This window comes from Camelus dromedarius, chromosome 3 (genome assembly GCF_036321535.1).
Source record: "Camelus dromedarius isolate mCamDro1 chromosome 3, mCamDro1.pat, whole genome shotgun sequence".
Lineage (NCBI taxonomy): Eukaryota > Metazoa > Chordata > Mammalia > Artiodactyla > Camelidae > Camelus > Camelus dromedarius.
In genome coordinates, this window is record NC_087438.1 from 24,027,068 (window position 1) to 24,054,010 (window position 26,943).

A 26,943-nucleotide genomic window follows, 5' to 3' on the forward strand; every position below is an offset into this window, starting at 1 on the left:
AATGAGTTTCTGTTTTCCGCACATCTGAAGGACTCTGTCAGAATTGCTGCATGATGCTTGGTTCCTCTCAAAATTGTTGGTGGTGGTGGGCCACTGCCTCCTGGTGTTGAGTGTTCTGAAGAAATCTGAGCTAGGCTGATTTGAGGAGCCTTTGAAAATAATCTGTTTCTTATCTGGATACCAGTAGTGTTTTTCTTCATCCTTCGAATTGAAAAAAAATTCAGCAAAATTGTCTCAAGATACTGGTCCCTTTCCCCTCTGCCCTCCCCTCTTATTAATTCTCACTACAACTTGGAGAGGCATTTCATTTTATAGACCAGCTTTTCTTTAGCTCAGGGTAGTTTTCTTTTATTAGTTCTTTTATTTCTTTATTTCGCTTAGCTTTCTACATCATATATTGCCTGGATCCTTTTTTTCATATCTTTTTTCCCCTCTCCTTTGTATTGTCTTTTTTCTTCCCCTTTGAGTTAAACTTGTCTTTTCCTTTAACTCCAGATTTCCTAGATTCCTCAGTCTTCTCACTGTTTCCAACACATTTTAAATTTGGCATCTTCATGCAGTCGCCTTTGATGCCAGATTGCTCTATGAAGCAGTTTCATAGACATATTTTTCTCCTGAATCTAGTTGAAAGCACACATTAGAAAAGCTCTCTGGTTTCTTAAAGATTAATTCTGCTTCACAGGAACAAATGTGCTATGATTCCTCAAAGAAATTCCCCTCTGTGGGACTTGCTGGAGCTGTGCTGTTTCTGTCAGCTAATATTTACAGAAGAAGGGCGTTGCTCATTCCAAATTATGGGAAAAGATGGGTTCTATCAGATATTGTAAGACTCCGGTGCAAATATTTCAATCCAAAATATAAGGAGAAAATCTACAGTTGTCATTCCGCTCTTGGCTGTTTCCGAAGTCCAGCAGCTGGAGTAGCAGGTGAATCTGAGGTGGTTGCAGCAGGAAGCTCTCGTGTGTGCCAGAGTTCAGTGTCGGGCAGCCTGGAGTTCCGTGGGGCGGTGCCCCCTTCTGGGCTGGGCAGAGTTGCCTGCCTTGGGTGCTTGCCACACCTGTCTGCACTGTTGGCCTCCCATGTTTTGTGAAGTGTCCTGTTGGCGTGTGGTTCGCTGGGTGGTGATACTGAGTGGTCACCCTCACCGTCTCCCTCTGTCCCTCTGAATTAGGCACCATGAATGGAGTTTGTTGGGTTCTCTTCTGGCATCTTCTTGGCAGGCAGGAGGGCAGCTTATCATCATCGTTGGCCCAACTGGCCATTCTTCAAACTTGTCCCATCTGACCTAAACTTACAAAAAATTCCCTGAAGTTTCTGGCTTGTGGATATCATCTTTCCATAGCTTCTTGTGCAGATACAAGTTTCCCCTTAATTTTATATTCTGCAGTTCATTTTAATGGGACATTGATAGATCGTTCAAGATATTTAAGACATTGACGACTTTTCCCGAGGTCCAAACCACTTTAGTAGCTTAGCTTAGAGTAGAGTTGCAGCTGGAGCTTTGGAACGTCTCTCTGGTCTACAGCGTCCCTCATCTGTGCTGTAGCCGGTCAGTCAGTTGGGGTTTGGCCATGGGAGTATATTGTGAATGTGAACATCAGCCAATAATCCTAGAGGAAAAGATCCACTGTTCAAAATAACAGAAAGGACATTCCCTTAGGAGTGTGATTAATAATCATATGAGCTAATGCATACTGAATGCTTCCTATGTGCCAGACCCTGTTCTGAATGTCTTGCAAATATTTGATTCATTTAATTCTCACAACAGCTCTATGGTAGAAGTGACTCTTGTTGTCTCTTGTTTTACAGTTGAGACACACAGGAGTTGAGGAACTTGCCCAAGGTCATGTGCTGGAACCAGGCTTTGACCCTAGGCAGCCTGGCTTATGAGACCATGCTTTAAAGCACTACGTTATACTGCTTTTCAATAAGGGGCATGAGATTGGGGATCTGATAATGTAGAGTTTGGATTTGTTAGAATAGATAGAAGGGAGTCAGTCAGTTGACGGCCAGTAGTGCAGGGAGGTGTCAAGATGAAAATGTCAAGATAATATTTAAGTAGTTGCAGTGAAGATGAAAGACTGTCTTGGGAGCATTGTGAGGGCTGGCTATTTCCTCGGTGCTTTTCAGTGGCAACATTGTCTTTTAAAAAACCCAGTGCTTTGCTGGAGCCTTTTACTCATGCAAACAATCATTCACTCCACGAACATTTATTCATCACTAGCCACGTGTCAGCCTTGGTGCTAGGCGCCTGGGGTACAGATGTGAAAGCCATAGCCCCTGCCCTTGGACTCACAACCTGTGGGACACCACTTGGTGTACACCAAGTGACTTTCTGTAGAAATTGACTGTAAGTGATAATAAGTTGTATGTAGTATGTCCTGAAAAATAGAGTTTCAGAATTCTGAAAACATCCGTGTTGTTAATTATCATTTCATTGTTTTAGCAGTAGACTCATTTTCAGTGTGTATGTCCAAGCTGCAGAGTCCTGACATCTTTATTAGATCAAGGTCAAAATCCATAGCCCAGGACCACACGTTAGAGTTCCAATATTGCTTGACTAGAATTTTCCCTCTTTTGGTGATTTTTGTCTGTGTTTACCGGGCAGTCGGCATTTAGCTGAATCATAAAACTCTTACGACGTTTTTGGAGGAGTCCCTTGTGGGCTCTAAAAGGATAATGAATGAAGCTTCACATATGGGAACCTCGATGAGTTTCCAAAACTCTCTGTGTCTCTCAGTGTCCTTGGGTTTGGCTTGTCTTTTGCTTTTGTTAGAAAACGTGCAGTTGCAGGGTTAAGTCTCCTTGGGCTTTTTATGGGGCCCTTTGTCTTAGGGGACTGGGGAGACGGTGGTGCAGGAGGGCCTCCTGTGCACATGCTCATGGAGAGCCTCAGAAAGAGCAGACTGGTGATAAACGTCACGGCCCCTCGTCTTGCGCTCTTAAAAATCGCTGCCCTCTGCCTTTAGACGTCAGGCAGAAATAATGTCTTGGAACCAGATTTTTTCCCCTGTGGGTGGATATTGGAGTTTATTTTGGGTTGGCTATTATTGGAGTGTAGAAAGGCTATAACAGATATGCCCTTTCTTGAGAACTACAAGAATTTTGATATAAATAAATCAGTGGTATCTGTTGTCTCAAATATATTAAAGTATCCAGCCTATTTTAAATTAACCTCTGATAACATTAGACGATGTGCTTACGTGTATGTAGTGTTTTGATTATTTAAGTCACTTTCCAGTTTTTGAGGCTTCCAAACCCAGTTGTGGCGTAGATAGAAATTTGGAATAGTGAAGATGAATTGGAGCACTGGAATGTTTCCTCCAAACTGGAGAAGATTTATTTTAATATATTGATTCATTTAAAAATATCTGGATAACTACCAGCGTGGGCACCATGGAAGACTACAAAACTTTCTGCCATCAAATATAATCTATTTGGGGAGTCAAATATTTTTAAATGTGTTGTTGCCTTCTATTTTACAAATGAGGAAACTGAGACATAGGGAGTCAAATGACCTCTCCAGGCTACACAGCTAGTAAGTAGTAGATCCGGGGTTTGGACCCAGGAACCTAGAATCCAGGCTCTTAGCCCTGCACTCTATTGCCCGCCTGTCCGAAGACATGAAATGAGAAAATTATATACTTCGCCTACTAGTGCGAACTTTGTTAAAATGCAGCTTATACGATGCAAGAAAAAAAACAACCCAATCAAAAAATGGGTGGAAGACCTAAACAGACATTTCTCCAATGAAAGACATACAGGTGGCAGATAGGCACATGAAAAGATGCTCAACATCTCTAATTACCAGAGAAATGCAAATCAGAACTACAGTAAGGTATCGCCTCACACCAGTCAGAATGGCCATCATTAAAAAGTCCACAAACAAAAGTTGCTAGAGAGGCTGTCGAGAAAAGGGAACCCTTCCACACTGTTGGTGGGAATGTAGTTTGGTGCAGCCACTATGGAAAACAGAATGGAGATTCCTTGAAAAACTAAAAATAGACTTGATTCAGCAGTCCCATTCCTGGGCATATATTAGGAGAGAACTATAATTGGAAAAGATCCACACACCAGTGTTCATAGCACTACTATTTACAGTAGCCAAGACATGGAAGCAACCTAAATGTCCATCAACAGATGGTTGGATAAATGGATTGTATATACATACGTGCACACGCACATGCACACACACACATGATGAAATACTAGTCAGCCATTAAAAATGAATGAAATAATGCCATTTGCAGCAACATGGATGGACCTAGAGATTATCATACTAAGTGAAGTAAGCCAGAAAGAGAAAGACAAATGTCATCTATCACTTACATGTGGAATATTAAAAAAACCACACAAATGAACTTATTTACAAAACAGAAACAGACTCAGACATAGAAAACAAACTTATGGTTATGAGAGAAAGAGGGGATGGGGAGGGATAGATTGGGAGTTTGGGATTTGCAGATACTAACTACTATATATAAAATAAATAAACAAGATCATACTGTATAGCATAAGGAACTATATTCAATATCTTGTAATAACCTATAATGAAAAAGAATATAAAAAGGAATATTTATATGTATAACTGAGTCACTAAGCTGTACCTCAGAAACTAACACAACATTGTAAATCAACTATACTTCAATTAATAACCAAAAAAACCTTCATTAAAATGGAAGGCATGGAGCCACTTTATGCCTCCTTGGTGGTGAGAGATGGCAAGGTAAAAATGAGGGAAAAACATCCCTTGAGTATTTTCATGTAGAAGGGGAAAGAACAGCTTGGATTCTGGAGCCCAGAAGCTTGGCTGGAGTGGAGCATTTGTGTGGGGTTGTGACAGGGGCCAGAGGGAGAGCTGGGCAAAGTGGAATTTAGGATTTGAAACCAGATGAAGAAAAACCTTGAATTGTGTGTATATGTGGAGGGGTGCTAAAGAGTATGGGGTCTCTTCTTGGCCAGAGACAGCCGTGGATGATTTTGTGTAAAAAAGTGAGCCAGGGCAGTAGGCAAGAGTACTTAACCACTAGGGAAGTTGGTGTGGCAGAAGCAGGTGGAGGGGAACGGGACTAGAAGTTGAAAGGTCAGTTAAGAGGCTATTGAAATGTCCCAGATAAACAGTGATCAGTGGCAGAACCTCTTCCCTGGGTCTCTCAGTATCTGAACCTGTCACTGTGCCCAGGAGCTTGCAGAAGAGGAGGCCCCCTTCTGCAGTGTCTAGCATGATGCCTGGCAATAGCAGGAACCAGAAAGGTGTTTGTTGATCTGAACTGGATTAATTAAAGGCATTGACTGTAGGCTGGAAAACAAGTCAGTGCAAGAGAAACTGGAGAAGCAGTTGTCAACAGTTGTTGGTGAGTAAGTGGCTGGGGAGGTGGTAGGGGAGAAAAGCCAGGGTCTCTGGCTTGGCTGATGATATGACACTAGTACCGATGAGAAAACGGGGGGTTTTCCACACACCTTCAAGCAATTCCTTGACACCAGCTGGGTATCCTACTATTTAATCCAACTCTGACACTATCTACCTGGAAATAACATCAGATCCACAGGTTACGGACTCAGTCCCACAAGCCTGCCCCCTACTTGAGATGCCAGTCACAAGTCCAGGTCATCAACTGTTCTTTTGAATGTCTGGCTATAAATCAGAGGTTCCCATGAATACCTTCCCTTTGGATTCGATGAATTTGCTAGAGCAGCTCGTAGAACTCAGAGAAATATTTTCTTTACTAGATCTCTGGTTTATTATAAAAGGATATAGGTCAGAATCAGCCAGACGGAAGAGAAGCATGGGGTGAGTTGTGGGGAATAGGCACAGAGCTTCCAAGCCCTCTCCACATCTGCAGGTGTTCACTAACCCAGAAGCCCTCCAGACTCTGTCCATCTGGGTTTTTCCTGATACTTCCTTAGTTGGCGTGATTGATGAAGTCATTTACCATTGGCAGTGGATTGAACTTCCAGCCCCCCTCCCCTCCCCTGATGTCAGTTCCCACCCTCTGATCACATGATTGTTTCTCCTGGCAGTCAGCTCCCATCCTTAGTTGTGGTCCAAAAGCCACCTCATTAATATAACAAAAGATACTACCCCCCCCCATCACTTAGAAAATTCCAAGGGCTTTGGGAGCTCTGTGCAGAAATAGAGAAAGATCAGATATATATATATATTTCTTATTGTATTTTACAATATCACGGTTGAATTTATCACTAACCAAGGTGTGGGCATCAAGACAGGGGACTCACCTGAAGGAGGGTACAGTGAGTTTGGTTAAGGTCCTTCTCTCTTTGTGGGGCATCTTGACTGCCTGTTGGTACTTACTCTATCTTTATGTGCAAGAAGGTGATGAATATTGAATTCACCCTCTCGTCTAGTCTAGCTTGATAGCAGATACAGATGTGGTTACTATCAGGCTAACTTGTCATCTTCATTGTTGTCAAGGGAAGAATAAGTCTGGCTGACAACAGAATCACTTGGAGAATTTTTTAAAGTTAGCACTCATTTTTTCCAAGAGACTTAGGTGATTCTATGCAGCCACCTAGCTGTGCTCCTTGAAAAACATTGGGTTAAACAGTTAATTTTTTTTAATCATAAAAACTTTTTCCTCTTAAAGAATTTGAAAAACGTAGAGAAGTAGATTTTTAAAATAAATTTGGCAGTCCCACCAGCCTGGATGCTCTACACGGCCACCTTACCACAGGTTCACCATTTCTGGGTCTATACCCTGGTGACTTTGAATAAATAGGAGCCAAATCCTTGTCATCTGTGGGTCCTGCAGAAGATTGCTGTTGACCCCAGTCAAGGGCGAAGGAGTACTCTGCGGGCCATTTTTGCTGGCTGAGCAACCCTCTTTCCATGTGTCGTTGTATTAGATTCTTAGGACTCCCACAAACTGGTTGGCTGAAAACAACAGAAATGTATTCTCTTACAGTTCCAGAGACCAGAAGTCCAAAGTCAAGGCATAGGCAGGGTCGGTTCCTTCTGGGAGTTCTGATGGAGAAACTGTCCCATGCCTCTCCCCTAACTTCTGGTGGCTGTTGGCAGTCTGTGGTGTTCCTTGGCTTGTAGACACATCACTTTAATCTTTGCCTCCATCTTCACATCGTCTTCTCCTTGTCTCTTACTTCTTATAAGGATACCCACTCATTGGATTTGGGGCCCGTTCTTATCTCAAAATCCTATTTTCAATTAAGGTCTCATTCTGAGGTCCTTTGTGGACAGGAATGGGGGTAGGATTCGAATCACTGTAGTCGCTTACCACTTACACATGGCTAGTGTCAGGGGACGCTAAGTCGGGGGAGCTACCTTGGCCTCCTTCCCTAAACTTGGGGTCCTCAAATGTTCTCTTAGCCCCCAAGCAAGAAAACAAATCAATGGTAGTTGAGATACCCTGGTCCTGGAGTCATACTACACCTACGCCATTAAAGGTTCCAGCTTTCGGCTGTTGAGCTGACTTGTTCCAGAAAGGAGAGTGTGTATGGGGTGGGGGGTGGGGGGCATGTAGGGAAGAGGGGTGCAGCAAGTGGGGAGGGCAGCAGAAAATACAGAGCAGTCAGATGTCCCCCAGGATTTGTAACTTCAAGGACTGTTTCCACTGCTTGTAGATTTCTTTAGCTGTCATTTTGTTCCTTGGTAATCATTTGCCATCTGTAAAGGGCACGATGCCCGGGCATGGTCAGGGCAAGAGACCACACTGATCCCTTACTCTGACCATTGAGGCACTTAAAGTGCACTCGAGCATTTGGCTTAAGACTTTGTGGATGAAATCATTTCATCTGGATACTTGATGTGAAATCTATCCTTTGCCCCTTGGGTAAAGAGCAAAGCTTAGGGGTCATGGCTGCCCATTATGCTCAAGTACATGCCAAAAATACTTGTGGTGTGTGCTTGGATTATAGCCAGACACGTCCCCAAGGGTCCTGTCTGTGTGCGGGGAGACCCTTGCTCAGACCTTAAGATATTCATTATTACCTGTGTATCTCCCTTTAAGCAATGAATGTTTCTTTGAATAAATCAAATCTCTCTCTCTCTCTCCCTCTCCCTCTCCCTCTCCCTCTCTCTCTCTCTCTCTCTCTCTCTCTCTCTCTCTCTCTCTATATATATATATATATATATATATATATGCTTACTATTCAAAGAGACCTTCCTATGAACATGCTTGTAAATAATCATACTTTATATGCTCTTGTATGACTAAATTTCACATATTGAGTTTCATATTGAGTTTGCTTTAGATGTGGTTCCTGTGTTTAAAAGGGACTTTGAGCTCAGAGTTTCTGATCTCAGTACCACCAGGCTGAGGTCTGTCCCTCTGCCTCACGTTCCCCCCCAACTGCCCTCTGTCTGCCTGGTCTTCCCTGGTGCTGTGAGCGTATGTGAGGGGCAGGACTGTGCAGTGGAAAAGGGACAAAGGTCTGGGTTTGAATCCTGATTTGTCTACTTTCTGGCCTTGGGACTTTGTACGAAATACATAATCTTCCCAGCACCAGTTTCCTCGGCAGTAAAAATGAGGATAATGATACACCACTGGATGGTGTGTTAATTTCCTAGAGCTGCCGTAATAAACTCCCATAAACCAAGTGGCTTTAAATAGCAGAAATGTGTTCACTCGTGGATCTGGAGGCTAGAAACCCAAGATTAATGTGTGGACAGGGCCATATTCCCTCCAAAGGCTCTGGGGAAGAATCCTTCCTTACATCTTCTAGGTTCTGGTCCTTGCCAGCCATACTTGGCTAATGGCAGCATAACCCCCGTCTCTGCTTCTGTCATCACACACTCTTCCTCCTGTTTCCTCCATGTCTTCATCTCTCTCTCCTTGTAAGTTTGCCAGCCATGGACCTGGGGCCCACCCTAATCCAGAATGACTTCCTCTTACCTTGATTACCTGTGCAAAGACCCTGTTTCAAAATAAGGTCACATTCTGGGGGAACATGAATTTTGTAGGGACACTATTCAAGGCTGTATAGGTGCTTAGAGTGACTGAAATGAAATCAATTCTTTAGGGCACCTGGAAGGGACTAGCACATAGTAGAAACTCAGTAAATCACAGGAAACCACTTCTTTATGAGGCTTGACCGACTTGCTCTACAACCACATTACGCCTTTCTCTCTTAACACTCTTTTGGGTTATGCTGGGCCACTCTCATCTCACTTTCTTCACCATCTTTTGAGGGCTATTTCTCCTGGAATTTGGCTGCCACCCCCTGTTTTTCCTTTCTGCCATCGTTCTGGGAACTCTAACATTCATCTAAGTTACCATCTGACACCCTGTCTCTGGTCTATAGGACTGTGCCCTAGACCTTAACCTTATTCCCTGGTCTTTTTAGATACCTGCCCACTGGCACCTCCCATACTCCTGACCCTGGAATCTCTGCTTTACTTGTCTTTTCATCCCCAGTCGTGGATCAAGCTACCACCCCTTGCCCCCATCCTACTAATGCTTCTTGTGAAAAATCACACAACACCACTAAATGGTTTCTTTATGGAGTTATAATTCCTACTCTCAGCTGGGCGTTCAGGGCTGCTTGAAAACCCCTTTACTCATTCCAAGTGGGTTTCCTTTCTCCATTCCCCCAGGAGCTGTTGGGAACGTTAGCTACTGGGAACATTTGTCAAGCTCCTCAGCCCACCACGGACCCTGCCTACTTTACCTCCTGCTTTTCCCGGGAAAACAGAAGCCTTAAAACACGAACTGACCTCCTCTCTACCACCAGATCTCTGCTCACGCTCCTCTTCCTTCGTACCATCTCCCAGGCAGAACGTGGCTCATTTACAAAGATCAGCTTTCTGTCTGGGTTGAATGCCCACTTCTCCCCCCCCCCCCTTTATTTTTCCCTCCTCCTTTCTCCGCTGACTCCTTTCTTGCCTCAGTCTATAAACACACTTACATCTTGCGCATCCTAAGAAGTCCCTTCATCTTCTTGAAATTGAACTGCTTTAGCTTTCTTCTCTTGAGAGAACCAAGAGTAACTTTCTGTGTTTCTTAACTTCTCTGTGCCTCAGTTTCCTCATCTGTAAAATAAACCAATGATGGTACTTAACACGTAGACTTACATTACTATAAAATTGTGTTTATATTATTATGTAATATTGTTACATCTGTGTAATCACAGCTGTGTAATTTTAAATAGGAACTGTAGTATACTTCCTAGAACGATACATTTTTAGTTGTCTTTGGTAGTAATTGTACCCTCTCTGGGCTTTGATGGGACTTAGTTCACAACCCTGGCCGAGCACTGACAGATGCTAATGTAAGTAGGTACTGGGTGTGTTTCTGTCTTCAGAAATAAGTGAACTCCTTGAGGGTCAACATTACTTCATATCCATCTTTTTATTCCTAGGACTTTGCATGGTGCCTGATATTTGTATGTATCACATACACCTGGTTGATACAGATAAATAAATGGGTGCTTGAGCCCAGTTGAGTTGGATGGAACCTGTAGGGTAAAGTTGGCTGGACCTATTCCCAGACTTACCTCTGCTCCCATGAGACTGTTCTGTTTTTTTTTTTAACCTCATTTGACATGGTTTTTAGATCTAGAGTGATGTTTTAACGCTGATCAGCATAGTCAGAGGAAGGAATTAGATAGCATTATGGAGCCTGTACCTACATTTGTAGACTGAGACGAAGTCATCAATGGAGAAGGGGTTAATTAGCACTGGCTCCCAAGGGAGAAGGAAGAAAAACAAAGCTGTTCGTGCACAGCTCTGACTCGAGCTCCTGCCATCTGGCAGGCCGTGGGCCAGGGGCCAAGGCTTTATGATGAACAAGGCAGATGCTGGCCATTGGCCATTGGCCATGCCCTGGGACTCCTAGGCCAGTGAGAGGTTGACAGACCTTTAAAAAGATACTTTAGAAATACAGGGGTGCCAAATGCTGTGGAAGAAAAGCAGGGGAGAGCCTAGCCGGGAGAAGGAACCTGGTCCAGGTGATTAGCAGTGAGGGGAGGGGGGCAGGCAGCAGTGGGTAGGGTGTTTTCTTGGTGGGTCAAGCAGCGGAAACAGCCTGTTTCTGGATGGAGGTGTTTATAATTACGGCTTATGCCTGTGACACAGCAGTCAGCACTGATGTGGAAAAGACCTCGGCGATCTCAGGCACGGTCCACTAAAGGGAGGCTGGCAGGTTGATTCTGGGGTGATTCGCAGAGACACTGTAACCTGTGTGTGGGGGTAATCTGACATAAAAACGTAGGGGGGTCTCATTTTAGGTGAACTTGTGTGTTTTGACATTATATGTATATGTAAGTAACTGGCATTATATGGAAAGCGCTTTCTAAAGCTGCGGGGCTTGTTTAAAACAGGAGAATTGTCAGATTTTTAAGTCCTGATGTGACGGCAATTTCCTGGGTTTACTATGGATGCTAACGAGAACAGTCTTATAAGACCTCACTTGGATCTACTGACTATTAACACTCTTACTAAATACATCCTGCGTTTTTCAACTGTTGTGTCTTCTCTCCATTAACCTAAATATTACGCATCGTTAAGGCCTAGTTCATGATCCAGTCGAAAGCCTTCCCTGCCTGCCCCCGTGAAAGGTGTCCCTCCCTTTTATTGTGCTGATTCCCCGTTTTACTCCGTCGAGCACTCTGAGGTCTGGTCTTGTTGGCGTACTTCCCACATTGCTCTGTTTCATCTCACCTACCTAGAAAATTCAGTAAAAACTATGCCAATCATGTAAAAGGCAGTAAGTATATATTTGAATGAATGAACGAACAAATACATGAATGGCATATCTATAGAATTTAAAATTACTTTGTACCTATAGCTGAATATCTAATAAGTACTGCTGGTACAGTCAACAGGGGAAAATGCCATCTGGCCCAAATCTTGTTGATTTCCCGTCCTCTGTCTTAAAATATGAGGTGTGTGCTCTTTTTTTTTTTTTTTTTTTTTTTTTTTCTGGATGGTATGACTCTGAAACCTTCCCGGTGGTGAAAACACTGTCTACTTTGTCTAACTTTCATTTTAGCCGTACTGATTATTTTGGCAAAACAGCCTACTCTCCGTAAACTAGAGAGAGCCATGCAGTCTTTCCAAAGATAATGTCTCAGACTCCTCCCGCTGACTGCCCAGCTCCATCCAGCAGGAGCTGTGCGAGGTTTTGATCCTTAGGCTTTTAGCATCTTTCCTAAAAAAAAAAAAGGTCAAAGAAACTCTTTCTCTTCCTGGATTGTTCTGTGCCACTGGATTATTTTGGTTGGGTTGGTATATTCCAGAACTCAAAACTGCCCACTAGCCAGATGTCTGTGACCACTGAGTTTCCACTGGTTTTTTAAGTGCTAGTGATTAAACCAAAATAAAAGAAGGTGATGCCACGTCTGGCCAAGGGCAGACGTTGCCAGCTGCCAAAGCCGCAGCGTTCATCACACAGTGGACATGATGTCTGTTACCCTTGCAGGAGGCGGGCAGGTCCTTCCAAAGGCCAAGCTTCATGGGAAAGCTCTGAAGCAAGTGAGTGTCATTTGGAAATGATTTGATGAATAAGACACTTACAGGCCAGCCATTGAAAATCCCATTTGTGATATATTAGCAGGAATGTTTGGAGCCCACATGGAAGGTAAGGTCTGCCTTTCCCACATGCTGCCCTTCATAGCTGACACATTACACATGTCTCCGGAGCATAACATATGGCTTCCTGAACTTGCAAATGTGGCCGAATGTGCTCTGTTGAAATAGCGTCTGTTTAAACAGTCTCCTGGAAAAGTGAGCCGTATTCACTAAAATGGGTAATTTCATGTCTGTGAATGTTTTCTCTAGAGCCCTTTAAAATGTGATTTTGAAGGAGCATAGTAGAAAATTTGCCAATTTAACACATTATCTGCCTCTGAAAGGGTAGTGGACCATCCGTCCTAAATTGTAAATATTCAAAGACTTGTAGAGGATGAATCAAAAAAAGGAACCGTGCAGATCATCTAATTCAAGCCTAATCATAATCACCATTTGTGGGTGCCTAATGTGTGCCTGGCCCTTTATGTGCATCACATTTAATTCCCACGGTAATTTGCAAGTAGGTAGGATTTCTCCCACTTCACTGATGAGGAAATGGACTCGGAGCAGGGTGACCTGCCTGAGACTACCTCAATGGGAGGCAGCGGAGCTGGAATTTTAGCTAGGAAGCCCTAAGATCTGATGCCGATCTCTTTTTCTACACCAGGAATTCTTCACTTGGGCTTATGGATGGGTTGGGGGTACAGGCTGATACAAACCTCTGTTGTATACAAGCTTTTGTGTATTTGTGCATTATTCTGTGGAAAGTCTGTAAGTTCATCAGATTCTGCAGGGGGTTTGTGAGGCCTCCTGAGAACCATATTTTGGCACCACGCTGCCTTCATGTTAGAGACAAGGAAACAGCAAGTGTAAATGCAAACCATCCAAAGGCACTTGGTCTGGAATTGATTTGACCTGAAAATGAACCACAAAAATTCTTTCAAAACTGCTTGTATGCATGTGTGAAATAAATCACATATAGAGAACAGTGCACAAATCAAGTGTCACCTTTAACTCGTGAACATCGGTGGAGCCACTAACCAGGTCATGAAATTGAGCAGGACTCTAGAATGTACCCAAGTGTCCCTTCCTGGTCAAATGCCACACCCCCACCCCTGACCACTATCCTTTTCTTTATGGGTTTACCGTCTGTGTATGCACCCCTAAACAATATGGATCCACCTTTCCTGTTTTCATCTTTATGTACGTGTGGTCATACTGTTCTTTTGTGCCTTGCTGCTTTCACCAGTGTTGTTTTATGTATTTGTCTGTGTTGCATGCAGTTGTAGTTTGTTCCTTTTCACTGCTGTGTGGTTTTCCATTGCTTGATTATATTGTACTTTATTTATCCACCTTCTATTATTAGATCTTTAATTATCTGTAATTTTTGCCTTTGGTGAGCAATGCTTTTGTTAACTTTTTTTTTTAATGGAGGAACTGGGGCTTGAACCTGGGACCTCATGCATACCAAAGCACATGCTCTACCACTGAGCTATACCCTCTTCATTAACACCTTTATCCATGTCTTATATGTAGGTTGCACATGCAACTCCTCATGGAAGCCAAATATTTACGAAGCTTTTGTAGGAGACAAAATACATAGTTCCATAAGGAAAAAGTGAAGAATTTTTCTCCTTTCCCATCCCTGTCCTTAATAATGCCTCGTGGAGGAAGAAAATTCTTTCAATTATCTGCTTATCCTTAGCATAGGTTTCAGTTGTCCCCAAATGTGCAATAAGAATCCAAGGGAACACCTGTTGAACCTGGGTGAGTTCTGCACCCTCTCCCCACCCCAGATCCCTGGGATTGGAATCTCCAGGAAGGGGCCTGGGAGTCTGTGTATGTCACAAATACCCAGGCAGGTCCCCTGACTGGGAGACGATGGGTTCACCCTGATGAGTTGGTAAGGCATGGATCCTTGGTTGGGAAGAGATTTGGAGAAGGTGTACATATGATTAAAATCTTGACACATTGATCTTGGGAAAGTTAATGGAGTAGAGAAGTTAAGGGAGTAGAATTTGTTTAGCCTGCTTTAAAAAAAAAAAAACTGAAACATGATTAAATAGTTGTGTGCAAAAGGATGAAAAAGTTTTAGAAATGAAAAAAGAAATATTTGCCAAGTCAGAGATCTAGGCTCATCGAGAAGAAAAAAATTCTGCTAAATCAGCAGACAGTGAGCATTTACTAGGCACCACAGGAGTAAGAAATAAAGGCTGTTGGCAGTGCCTTGAGGAGCTGAAGACAGGGAGACAAAAGGAGCACACACTGAGCTGACGAACAAACGCTGGGACGTGGCATTTCATCAAGTCTAGACTGTGGGCTTCAGTGGAGATGAGTGGGCGGGCCCTCCGGGACCGATGGAGGGGAGGGGAGGTCACCAGGAAAGGCTTGAAGAGCCTGCAGGGCTTGAGCCGGGCTTTAGAAGGCAACCTTTCCCAAGGCAGGTGGGATAATGGCATTCTGAAGCAGTGGTGTCCATCGTTTTTTATTGTGATTCCCCAGTAAGAAATGTATTTCATATCACCAGCCAGTACACACAAACCAAAGTTTCATAGCTTGTATAACCTTATTAAATATTATACATCTGATGCTTAATTTTTTTTCTATTTTATTTTATTTTTCAATGTTGGATTAACCCTCTAATAGGTTGAAAGCACTGTTCTAAGGGGCTCAGGAGCCCAGGGTGGTGGTAGAGCTGAGCCTGCCCCACACGTGAAGGGAGTGCCAATAAGAGGAGGGGGTTCCCATGGGAAGAGGTGAGAGGGTATGTTGGTGTGATGGTGGTCTCCAGCAGCCTTCCTCGATTCCGGAGTATAAGTGAATTACTTTGGAATGTTATGGCGAAATCTCATACTTTACCCATTGTGTGATCTACTTCTGACACAAAACCCTTCTGACACCAGATGTGGGGTGGTTTCCTTCATACCAACAACCAATAATCCAACTCTCACAACAAAAATTCAGTGTCCAGTAATTCAGTTTTGACACTAACATCCTGGAGTTAGTTAGCATCAGACCCCACAGGTTAAGGTCTCAGTGCCACAAGATTGCCCCTACTTCAGAAGCCAGTTTCAAATAAGAAATGCATAGGGCAAGGCATGGGGTGTGTGTGTGTTCACACGAGTGTGAGTGTAAAGCTTTCATGCCCTCTCTAGCAACACCACCCTCCTAGAAGCTTGATGTATTCTTAGAACCATGTGCTCTAGGCGTTTTTATGCAGGTTCCATTACATAGGGGTGATTCATTAAATCATTGGCCATTGGGGATTGGCTCAGTCTCTGGCCCCACTTTCCCCCTGAAGATGGGGGGGAGCTGAGAGTTCATACCCTCTAATCACGTGGTTGGTTCCTCTGGCAACCTTCCAGCCACTAGTCATCTCCTCATTAACCTAAACTCAGGTAAGGTTGAAAGGGGCTTATTATAACAAAGGATCCTTCTCACCCCTGTCATTCAGGGCATTCCATGGGTTTAGGAGCTTTTGTGCCAGGAACCTGGGACAAAGACCAGATACATGTATCACAACAACACAACCTATTTCACTGACCAGCGCTACCTTTAGACAGTAGATTGACCAAGATAACTTTTTAAGCAATTCCTTCTGACGCTTGATTTCAATTTGGTACCACTCAGCAGAAAGATGGAGCTTAGGGGAGAGGAATCTGCTTCTGGATTCCCAAGAGCCATGACATTAAAAGTGTTTATTAAATGCATGTCTTGTCTCACTTTGTGACTGGCCATAGCACTTTTGGTATCGAATGCAGTGCTGGATAGAAGAGCTATCTAGGAGAAGACATAGAGAATATCTCCATGGACAGATTTGGGCTTAATACATCTATTACTTGAGTAAATTTACTTTCTTTACTAAATATTTGTGTGGAGGCAGCCATGTTCTCTTTGCCTCATCTGCTCTAAGAGAAAAGTAACTTCTGGCCTGCGCTCTGGAGAGACTCTAGATGAAATTGAGTCCCCCTAAAACCGAGGTCCTCTGCTGAGTTTATGATTAACTTCTCTATCCAAAACTTTATCCTCTTTCTTGTCCCACCGCTGTTCCCCTGAGGATCAGGGACTATTAAAGACCAGAGATTGAAACCGAGCAGGACCCTGTGGGCCCTCCCGTGTACCAAAGCCCTTCCACAAGGTCACTGTTCCTGTTTGTAGAAAAAGGCTTGTCTCGTTGCACAATAAAATGAACAACCTATACATTGAGAGTTAAGTTTTATTCAGCGGACCTTCTGAGGACTCGAACCCTGGAGGCAGCCTCTCAGATCCCTCTGAGAGACTGTTCCACCCAGACAAGGGAGGAGCCTGGATATATAGTTTTTGTAACAAAAAACAGGTAGTCAGAACATCAAAAGATTACTGTTTATTTAAAGAATAATAAGATAAAATATCTGAGTTAAGGAATTTAGTGCTTTTCTGTGTATGGGAAGGCACAATGGTATGGGCTCATTGAAATTATTTGATATGCACCTAGCTGTCTAGGGCCAGTATCCTGTTCTTTCACATCCTGAGTCCCCTCAGGGGACACCATTGTGGGTGGCAGCAGAGGTGGGCTGCCTGCCTGTTCGCATCCTGAGTTCCCTCCTCTCACTGTCCAGGGTGGTGGTAGCGGCTGATGACTTGCTGGCTACAGCATCCTCTGTTTACTCATATGGCTGGCAGTATTTTTCATTCACAGTCTCCTAGACCTTTCCTGAGTCCCAAAGAGCAGACTCAAGCAGTTACTAATTAAGGAAGTGAGGGAATGCAGAAACGAAGGAAAAGCAGTCAAGAAATAGTTCAGCAATAAAACAGTCTTAGTTCCTCCTCAAGGGACATACAGAGCAGTCTGATATGTGTCTTTGAGTTGTTCTGCAGGAACTAAGGCCCCCCACCCACCCACGTGGAGGACTGTGATCACCTGCTGAGAACCCAGACTGGTGGGAACTAGAAGGTTGATGATTGAGTTTCCTGGAGCACCCCCCTGTTACCTCCCCACCAACAAATCAGAGGAAAGTCATGCCCCCCTGCAGCTCTAACCCCAAATGTTAACCTATAAAAACTTCCCTGAAAGCCATTGGGAGTTCAGGGCTTTTGAGCATGAGCTGCCCAGTCTCCTTGCTTGGCCCTGCAATAAACCTTTCTCTGCTCTAAACTCCAATATTTTGATGTTTCGGCTTGTTTGGCCTCATTCTGTGTTGGGCACAGGATTTGAGTTTGATAACATGACTAAAAGGGAATTTTAGACCTCAAGGGATGTGTTTGTTGACCTTGTCTTCTGAAGAGTACAGGGGGTGGGGGTTGGGGGACATCATTCTTCCTGTGTCCTATGGAAACTGAACTCCCTAAGGATACACATGTAACCAATTTTAGGAGCCCCTACAATCAGATTTTTCTCTACCCGAGTTGAGTGCCTTAACAGCACTGAGAAGGAAAATCCTTTCATGTGGCCTTTCTTTGCTTAAGTACTTTGAATCCTGTCTTTGGAGATTTAATACCCTTTTGATCTTCCCAATCCAGTTTTAATTTGGTTAGTTTAAGTTAGGGGAGGATTTTAAAAGGCAATGCTAATAATGCAGCATTAGGGATAATTTGCTAGGAATAACTGGTCCTAAATGTGCTTCAGTAACCTTTTTTGTTTTGTTGTGGCTTGTAAAATGCAGCCTGGGGGAAATAAGCTGCAGTCTGTTTCTTGGTGTGTGCGACATTTTGTTATTAAGCGAAGCTTGCTGTTCCACTAACAAATGCTTGTGCCTTGGGTAGTATATTTATTTCAGTCCCCTTCTATAGGAGGCTTGATTTATAATTGAAGGTAAAACCTAATGTCGTCTTTATGAGTAGATTGATTGTTGTAGGAAAATTGTGGATGATTTGGCCCAGACACATTCTTTCTTTGGTAAATATTTTGAGACCCTTAATGTAGAACTGCACTGTTCTGTATGACAGCCACTAGCTGCTGGCCTTTGAAGTCTAAAATTAAAATTAATTCATATAAAAATAGATTAAAAAAACAAATTTCTTCTGTATAGCACAGAGAACTGTATTTAATATCTTGTAATAACCTTTAATGAAAAAATATGAAAACAAATATATGCATGTATATGCATGACTGGGACATGGTGCTATACACCAGAAATTGACACATTGTAACTGACTATATTTCAGTTAAATAAATTAATAATTAATTAGTTTTGTTAATTCAGTTCCTAAGTCACACTAGCCACATTTCCAGCGCTCAGTGGCCACACGTGTCTAATCTGTGATTAGTATTTGGGGCCAGATAATTCTTTGTTGAAGGGAGGAGCCTGTCTTACGCATTGTAGACTTTAGTAGCACCCCGGCCTCTACCTGCTAGATGTCATTAGCACTCGCTGGTCATGACCGTCAGAAATGTCAGTAGAGATGGCCGAATGTCTCCTGAGGCGTAGTTTTGCCCCCGGTTGACAACTAGTGGCCTGGTGACCAGTTTTGGACAGTGCAGATACAGAACTTTTCCATGATTGCAGACAATACTGTTTTAGAGTAATTCCTAGCAGAGTTTGGTTTAGGGCATTTTATAGATTAAACCTTTTAAGGTTTAGAAGAATTGCAATGGTCATCCCGTTCAAAGCCTTGGGAATCGGCAGCACAGAGAGGTTTTGGGTGACATAAGGTCTGTAGCATGTAAGTGTCTGTCTGGGGTTCTGGGCTTCCTGTAGCCTAGAGTACAGACTTCTGATTTTCATTGAAACCTGCCTCATTTTTACTGAGTGCTTGTACTCAGTGATGGCCATGGGGGACGAAGGGGGTCCTAAGAAATGGGAGAGGTCCAGTCCTGAGACTCTCAGAGAAGCAAAGTCCTTACTTGAGCCCTGAGTACAGGTGTTTTACTCCTCCGTGGCCTGTGGCTTTCTCTAAAGCCTCTAAGCCAGGGTTGGAGGGGTGCTGGGGACGTCTGGTGCCCCCGTCTCCTTGCTCTATGAGAGGGCAAAGTCCTGTGGGGTTTCCCAGTTCCACCAGTGCAGAGGGATGGGAACACACCCCTGCACCCATGGAAGACTGTCATTCTGTAAAAGAGTCCCTCCTGTTAGCTTTTAAGTCTACAGCCTCCCCTCTGCATCTTCCCGGAAGTGGTCCATGGAGAAGCCTTGCATATGAATTGCCTGGAGATCCTTATCTTTGGGATCACAAGGAAGCAGCCATCCCTGGAGACCTGTCTGTAGAAAGTGTTGGGGAGGGAGGAAGATTCTCCTTCGGCGGGGGGGGGGGGGTGTCCACTGCTGGAGGGGCCAGAGAGGAGGCTTAGCAAGGGGTTGGGATGTGTCTGGAGGGCAGGCGGGGCCTGCAGTCTCCCAGGGCTCTGATGGGCCCCAGCATCTTTTCTCCCTCCATCGACCCCACATGCAGGAGACACCTCCCGATGACTCCTCTGCCATCACTGATTTTATTCTCCCCTCTGCTCTAAAATCGTCGTGGCTCACTGCTGCCTCTTCACATTGGACACTTCTTAGTACTCAAGCCTCTTTCTGCTCCTCTATTGAGAGCCTCTCTTTCCTTCGTGAGAGTAGAAACTAGTTTTTGTGCCTCTGAAAGCTTTCCTGTTACTATGGCTTGCAGAGTTACTCTGTTGGGGCGGAGGGTCATGGTGGGGGACGATTTGCTCAGGGCCACTTGATGTGTAATAGCTTGTTCAGGAGGAAATTTGGTTTCTGGCGACACTCTGTTGAGTCAGAAGCCTAGACAACTACATAAAATCAGTGTCCAGTTCAAAAATCCGAGTCCAGTAAACAGGCCAGAGGAAGCGGCAACAAAAGCAGGTGGAGAATTGCACGTGTGTAAACATGCAGGTAACCTTAGGCTGGTGGCTGGTTGGTTCTGTAACATCATGAGCCCAGTGAGCTATGGACCAGGTCAAAGGTCAGTGTTCCGGGGAGCCAGCCATCAGGTTTAGCTGGAAATAAGCTAATGTGTAAACTGACCTCTTGGTCTTTTTAAGTTGCTTCATCTTCCCCATTTCAGTTAAAAGAAGTGGCTCTATTTCAGAGTTCCATGACCGGCTGCTATTTGATTGACCTGTGGATGTTTTCTTTTGGGAAACCAGTCTCTTTGGGTGTCTCCATGGTGAAAGGAAAGGTATCTTTAAAGTTGCCCATTTGGGGGCAGGTTCTGATGGGGGCGGGGGGAATGGGAGGACCATGGTCCTGCTGGTTGGTGGCTGAGGCCACTGTCACTCACTAGCTCTGCATCTCCCCTTTGCTCTGCAGACCAACGAGTGGAACAAGAATGATGACCGGCTGCTGCAGGCCGTGGAGAACGGAGATGCCGAGAAGGTGGCCTCACTGCTGGGCAAGAAGGGGACCAGTGCCACCAAGCAGGACAGCGAGGGCAAGACCGCGTAAGCAAAAGAGACTGGCTTCTCACTGCCAGTTCTGGGTTCTCACCGTGCTCTCTGCAGTTCTCAGCATCCCGAGGGGAACTTTGCAAGCGCCTCTCTGGGGACTTTGTGAAGTTACTGCCTGCCTACTTGTCCCCCCACCCCAGCCATGTTAAAATACATAAGAGGATATTTTAATCTAGATCCTTCCTCTTCCAGTTCCAAATTACACATTTGGGCGTTACCTTGAATGGCACCATTTGCTCCCAGGTACGACCAAAGATTTGGCTGGAGAAGAGGTAGCAGCAGGCTTGCAACCCCTTCATTGAGAGGCGGGAAATGAATTCTATCCCGGATTAGAAACAGCATAAAAGAGAAAGTAATTTTTTCCATAACTCTCAAACCTTATTGTTTATAGTATTATTCCTTTTAAAACCCCTTTCTTAACATAGATCTGTAATCACATAAGTAGTATGAATTTTGCTTTATGATTTGCCATATGTGGTACTCTTGCCAGCCGTGGTGAAAACTATATATTTAAGTATTTGTGTGTGTGTGTGTGCCTGTTTGTGTCCATGTAAGGATACTCTGGTCCTATTGTAGAGAGACATCTGACTTTAGACTTCTAATCTGGACTCTGTCACTTAGGAGCTGTGTAGTCCTTGAATCTCAGTTTCTTCACTGTGCAGTGGAGATGACAGAATTCAACTACTAGGGTAGTTATGAGACTAAAATGAGATCCTGACATTGGTTGAGTGCCCCCAGAAGCAGGCTGTGAGTTGAGGATTTGGGTGCCAGTAGTTTTTTATAGCCCACGATCCCAGGAAGTGCACAGTAAGAGAATGAACCCTACGTAGCATGGTATTGGCAGGTTACTGCTATGGGCGACAGAGACTCATTCCCACTGAGGACCTCTGGGAAGTCTGTTTAGCCTTAGACCAGGGATGGCCACCTATGGCCCACTGTCTATCTTTGTAAATAAAGTTTTATTGGAATTCGGCCACACCTATTCATTTAGTAATGTCCCTGACTGCTTCTGCACCACAGAGGTAGATTTGAGTAGTAAGACGGGGACTGACCCACAAAGCCTAATGTATTAACTAGTTTGCTCACAGGACAAGTTTACTACCCCAGGTTTAAAGTATGCCTCAGCACTAGCCCGCCTAAGGGGTCAGGGGCTCGGGGTATCTATTCCTAATCTCCTGTCCCTCCAAAGTTGAGTGCTATTCATAGGGGCCATAATGCTCCTGGCCAGAACACATCCAGGGCGATGAGGGAGGGGCACCTACTGCTATAGATCCCGTATGTAAACAGCTAGCACGGTACCCAGCCCACAGTAGGCATCCTTATAAAGCCAACCCCCTGCCCTTCCCTCCTTGTCCTGGGTTAGTGGTTCTCAGCCCTGGCAGCTCCTGCATGAGCCTCTCCTGGAGTGCTTTGAAAAAATGCTGACGCTATGCCCACTCCAGATGTTCTGGATCATTTGATCTCGGCAGAGGCCCAGGAATCATTATTTTTCCGAAGTATGCTATGTAGGTTCAACCAGAGAGAACCATCCTCTAGAAACTAGCTGGACTCGAGATTGAAGGATAGGTATCAGGCATAAAAGGCAATTATCAGAAGAGTGTCACATTTTAGCATATTTTGCCAGTTAAACTCTCTTCCGAGCACCCACAGGCTCCCATGGCACAGACACCAACCCTGTTGTCTTGGGAGCCACAGGACAGCTTAAGGGGCTGAGTTTTATGGGGACTAGGCTGACTGGTACACAGAGAAGAGGGAAGCCTTCCCACGTCAGAGTCTGGTTCTCTAGGAGCAGGGCTTGCCCTCTCTGCCAGTTACCCCAGGTTAAGCTCCACCTCACAGCCTCGGGTGGACTTCCTCCTTTGCAGAAGCCTGTCTCTTAGGTGCGGGGCCCAGAGCCACATCCCCGTGAGCTCTGGCTCGGTAGCCGGGACACCCCATAGTAGGCGGGCTTTGGTCGTTGGCTCATATTTTGTGGCGTCAGTGGCCCACTCAGCCTTATGCAAGTTTCATTTCTTATCTCTCTTGCACTCTAGATGGTAATTTCCTTGATGGAAGGGACCGTGACCTTGTAGTTCGCTGCTATGATTATATCCTCTTAGCCAGCGGCTCAGTTTGTAGTAGATATTCAATAAATATTTGTTGAATGAGTCGGTTAACCTTTTCCCATGATGCCACACTGGGAGTCAGTGCTGTCTGAGCTCTGCTGGCCGAGGTCATGCTTCTGAGCCTGTCTTGAGATTTCTGGTGGTAGACACTGTGCTTTTGCATTACTTCGTGACCCACTCTGCAGCTTTCCTGGCTCCTCTTCTTCCCAGTCTGGCTTTGCAGGTGTCTGGACAAGACACCTTTGTTGAGCCAACCCAGGGAAAGGGGAGGGAACTGTTGGTGATTATTTTGTCCAAGACAGTACTCACTCAGAAGACAGAAAATTTAGGTGAGCAACTTCGCCATAGTTGTGATCACCTTCATCCTTTTGTGCCTTTCGTTAATAAGACATTTATTACGTATGGAATAGAAGGCCAGATTGTTACTTTCTAGTCTCTCTTTTTTAATTGTAAAATACATATATACAATTGACCATTTGAACCATTTTAACATGTACATTTCAGTGGCAGTAAGTACATTGACGATGTTGTGCAACCATTGTCGTCATCTCCTTCCAGAAATTTTTCATCGTCCCCAAGAGGAAACCCGTACCCTTTAAAAAGAGACACTCCTCACCTTCCCCTCCCACTCTCCCTGGCAGTCGCTAATCTGCTTTCTGTCTCTGAATTTGCCTGTTCTGGATGTTCCATGTGCATAGAATCATACTATCTGGGGCTCTTTGTCTCTGGCTTCTTTCACTTAGTGTAACATTTTGCAGGTTCATCCTTACTGTAGCCTGAATCATTCTATCCTGTAGAAATGCACCCAGCAGCTATTAATAAAAAAACAAAAACAACCCATTCCCTCCATTTGGAAGATGATAAAACTAAGACTCACATGATATACAGCTCTCCCTGAATTATCTCTAGAACCATTTCTAACACCTCTACCTCTGCGCTCGCAAGTCTACCGTCTTTCCCTTCAGTGACTCTTAGGTAGAAAGTTGGAGGAACTATATGGGAAAGGAAGAGAGGAGGTAATTCTTCTTTCAGTGCAAGATTTTCCGTAAGGAATCATCTGCTGACATTTAACTTTGCTGCCTGGACTATTCTTGTTGATGTCTGAAGTTATTAACTGATCACTCTAAGAATTTAATTGTCAGAGGCACCATAGAATTAAATGTGTCTGGCTTTGTATATGCCTTCAAATCTAATGGTCTTTGTCTTGAAATTGAGGTGGGGCGCTGTGGGGTTGGAAACTGTCTCTCCTGTCCCCTTGGTACTACGTAATTCTGTAAGACCAGGTGTTTCTGTTGTAACAGTGAGCCCCAAGCAGCACTGGTCCCTTGGCGTCAGCCTGCCTACCTTGGAAGTCTGCACTTCTGGATTTGGGTGAGCCTGATTTGTGCCTTTCTGCCTGAGTGTGTATGTGTCTCCCTCGAGCTGTGGACACTTGGCTGTTCTTGTTCCTGCTCCTTCCACGTGCATTTGGTTTGGGAGCATGTGAATGGGGAACTTCCAAGGAGCAATTCTGAATTCATAACAGACCAGTGCAGGGTGTCCCTCCTGCTGGAGCTCTTGGTGCCTCCAGCCCCGTGGAGCTTGCAGGGTCCGCATTTGTTCATGGGGGTGTAGGTAATGTTTTGCATTTATCTCCAAAGGGTAACACAAGATCACACACTTGAAAAGTCCTTGGGAGCACTTGGTCTCATTCTCTGCCCTGCTCATTAGGGTTTACCCTTTGATTTATATGCACCTCCATATCAGAATTAATCTGGAGGCCTCTTTTCCAGCGAGCTTTTATGATAACCCACTTTTGTCATTGTGCTCAGTGATGCACAGTGTTTTCCTACTGCCTGACAGCCTGGAGTCCTGATTTTGGCTTTCAGGGGCCTCTCAGTGGCCCAGCCCTTACTTAGCTAACTGTAAGTCACACTCCCTTCTGCTGGAGGTTGCACTGTCTGCCCCCCCTCCCCCATAAGACCATCCAAATGTTTGCCCCAGGTTCTGTGGTCCAGAATGCCTTCCTCCCTGATATTCTCAATCCTTTCTTTTTTAATTTCGCTTCTCTTTGAAATACTAGAATCTTGACTTAGAACTTGATGTTGTTACAACACAGAGACATCTCTACAGCTTAAGGGGGATCTTTGTCTTCTGAAAGACTTGAGTCCTTCACAACACAGAAGCTCCCCGAGGACGGGGGCCTCTGATTTTGGTGGCTTTGTTGGTCTCTCCCCCTGTTCCAGGCATCAGGGGGCATTTGGCGGGTATCTGAAAGTGACCTCTCAGCGCGGTGCCCATGGGGAAGGCACACTCCCGTTGCTGGTAATGCCTCGTGGGGAGAGGAGTTAGGGGTGGATTAACTTGAGGTTCAAGGGGGGAAAGGCTATCCTGGTGAACGTCACAACACTTGTCTCTCCTAGCTTCTCGTGCAATTTAAGTAGAGAAATACTCAGCCTTCTTACCTAGAGAACCAGACAACCCAGAACATCCCAAGAATGAGGCAGCCATCTCGGCAGACATTCTCCAGAGCCTCCATAACCCAAGGTCAATAACCAGATGGGTGGTTTGGTAGTTCTACAGGCTTTTCAGTTTCTCCTGGGAATGATTCCTTCAGGGAGAGATAAGAACCTTGTCGGAAAATCTCCTCCCTCTAAAGCTGATCAAAGAAGGGTTAAAAAAGTAAAAGCAATGGAATGACTGGAATTCATTTAGGAAAGGGTAAAAGAAGGGTGGCGTCTAGGGTCACAAGAGAACGAAATAGAGCAGGGCAGAGAGTTCTAGCTGCGGGCTGTGTTTACGGAGTCAAGCCTGGCCTCCCTCAGCCCATCTGTTCTCTTTCCGAGATGGAGGTGAGGAAGAGGGAGGGTGCTGCTGCCCCGAAACCTCTCACCATGGAACAGTCTAATTGTTTCAAGATGGTTTCCCCTACGGTTGGATGTGCATTTAATTAAAGTTATGTGTGTTTGTTTTAGGAACAACCAGACTAAATAAAATCACGGCTGGGGCTTTCGTATTTGAAGAAATACCACCCAGGCATGTGTGGATGTATGTGTATATTGTCTGCATCCATAACCCACGTTTCGGAAACCTGATCTTTTTGGCTTTGAAAAGAAGAACTTGTGCGAGTATTTTTAGATGACTCAGTGGAGCTTACATATAAGATGGTGGCGGTGGTCCTTGAATTCTGCGAGTCAGTGTGAGAAGGGGCTTCCCTGCCTGGTGGCTTGTTGCATCCTGTCTCTTCCTGTTTTCTCGGAATAGGGACAAAGAGGTTCACTCTTGGAAATCAAATCATACCACCTGGCTGCCTTCCTCCAGTTCCTCTCACGCTTGGCTGCCAAACTCATTTACCTAAAACTGCTATATGCTTTATGCATAATTACAGCCTTCTTGCCAGCAAAATCCCCTTCCAGGCAAAATCTCCCTATGTCTTGTCTAAAGCCTGTTAGTTTGGTGGAGGGATAAATTGAAGAATATAATTGCTGTAATGCGTATCTGTTCTGCTTTTGGTCAGGCAGGGTTTTTTTTGTTTTGTTTGGAGAAGGGGAGGTAATCAGCTTTATCTATCTATTTATTTCTTTATTTTATTTAATGGAGGTAAGGGAGATTGAACCCAGGACCTCATGCATGCTAGGCATGCACTCTACCGTGGAGCTATACCCTTCCCCACTGGTCAGGTAGATTTTTGAAGGTGATGTCACATCTGTTCCTACCTTGTAAATGTACCCAAATGTTTGCTTCTAGTCAGGAGGTACTCCTTGTGTCTAAAATGTTCCAAACTCTATCGTAAGCACATATAAAAGAAGAAGATATGGTCCTCACCTACAAGATGCATAGCATCTGGCCAAGAAGACAAGACCAGTGGAAGTACTGGAGAACAATTGTTAAATCATAAAGTACTAACTGTAAGGGGTTCAAGGTGGGAAGAGATGGGAAAGCACTGGAGTAGCAAAGGAATGCTTCCTGCTTGAGGTGTTCTGTCAGCTGGGCCTGAAAGAATGGAGGGGAGGATTTGG

At 44.5% G+C, this 26,943-nt stretch overlaps 1 protein-coding gene across 5 annotated transcripts in view; it reads left to right on the top strand.

Annotated features, from left to right (window-relative positions):
- Positions 1–26,943, top strand: part of RAI14 (retinoic acid induced 14) — a 139,654-nt gene that overhangs the window by 63,280 nt on the left and 49,431 nt on the right. For 3 of the 5 annotated variants that reach the window (XM_031443789.2, XM_031443788.2, XM_064479937.1), the window contains one exon: positions 20,704–20,834. In XM_031443789.2, the coding sequence (XP_031299649.1) occupies positions 20,704–20,834 (131 nt within the window). Of the gene's footprint in view, positions 1–20,449; positions 20,573–20,703; positions 20,835–26,943 lie in introns of those variants that run through there. The other 2 variants (XM_010977616.3, XM_031443805.2) reach the window with 1 other exon arrangement.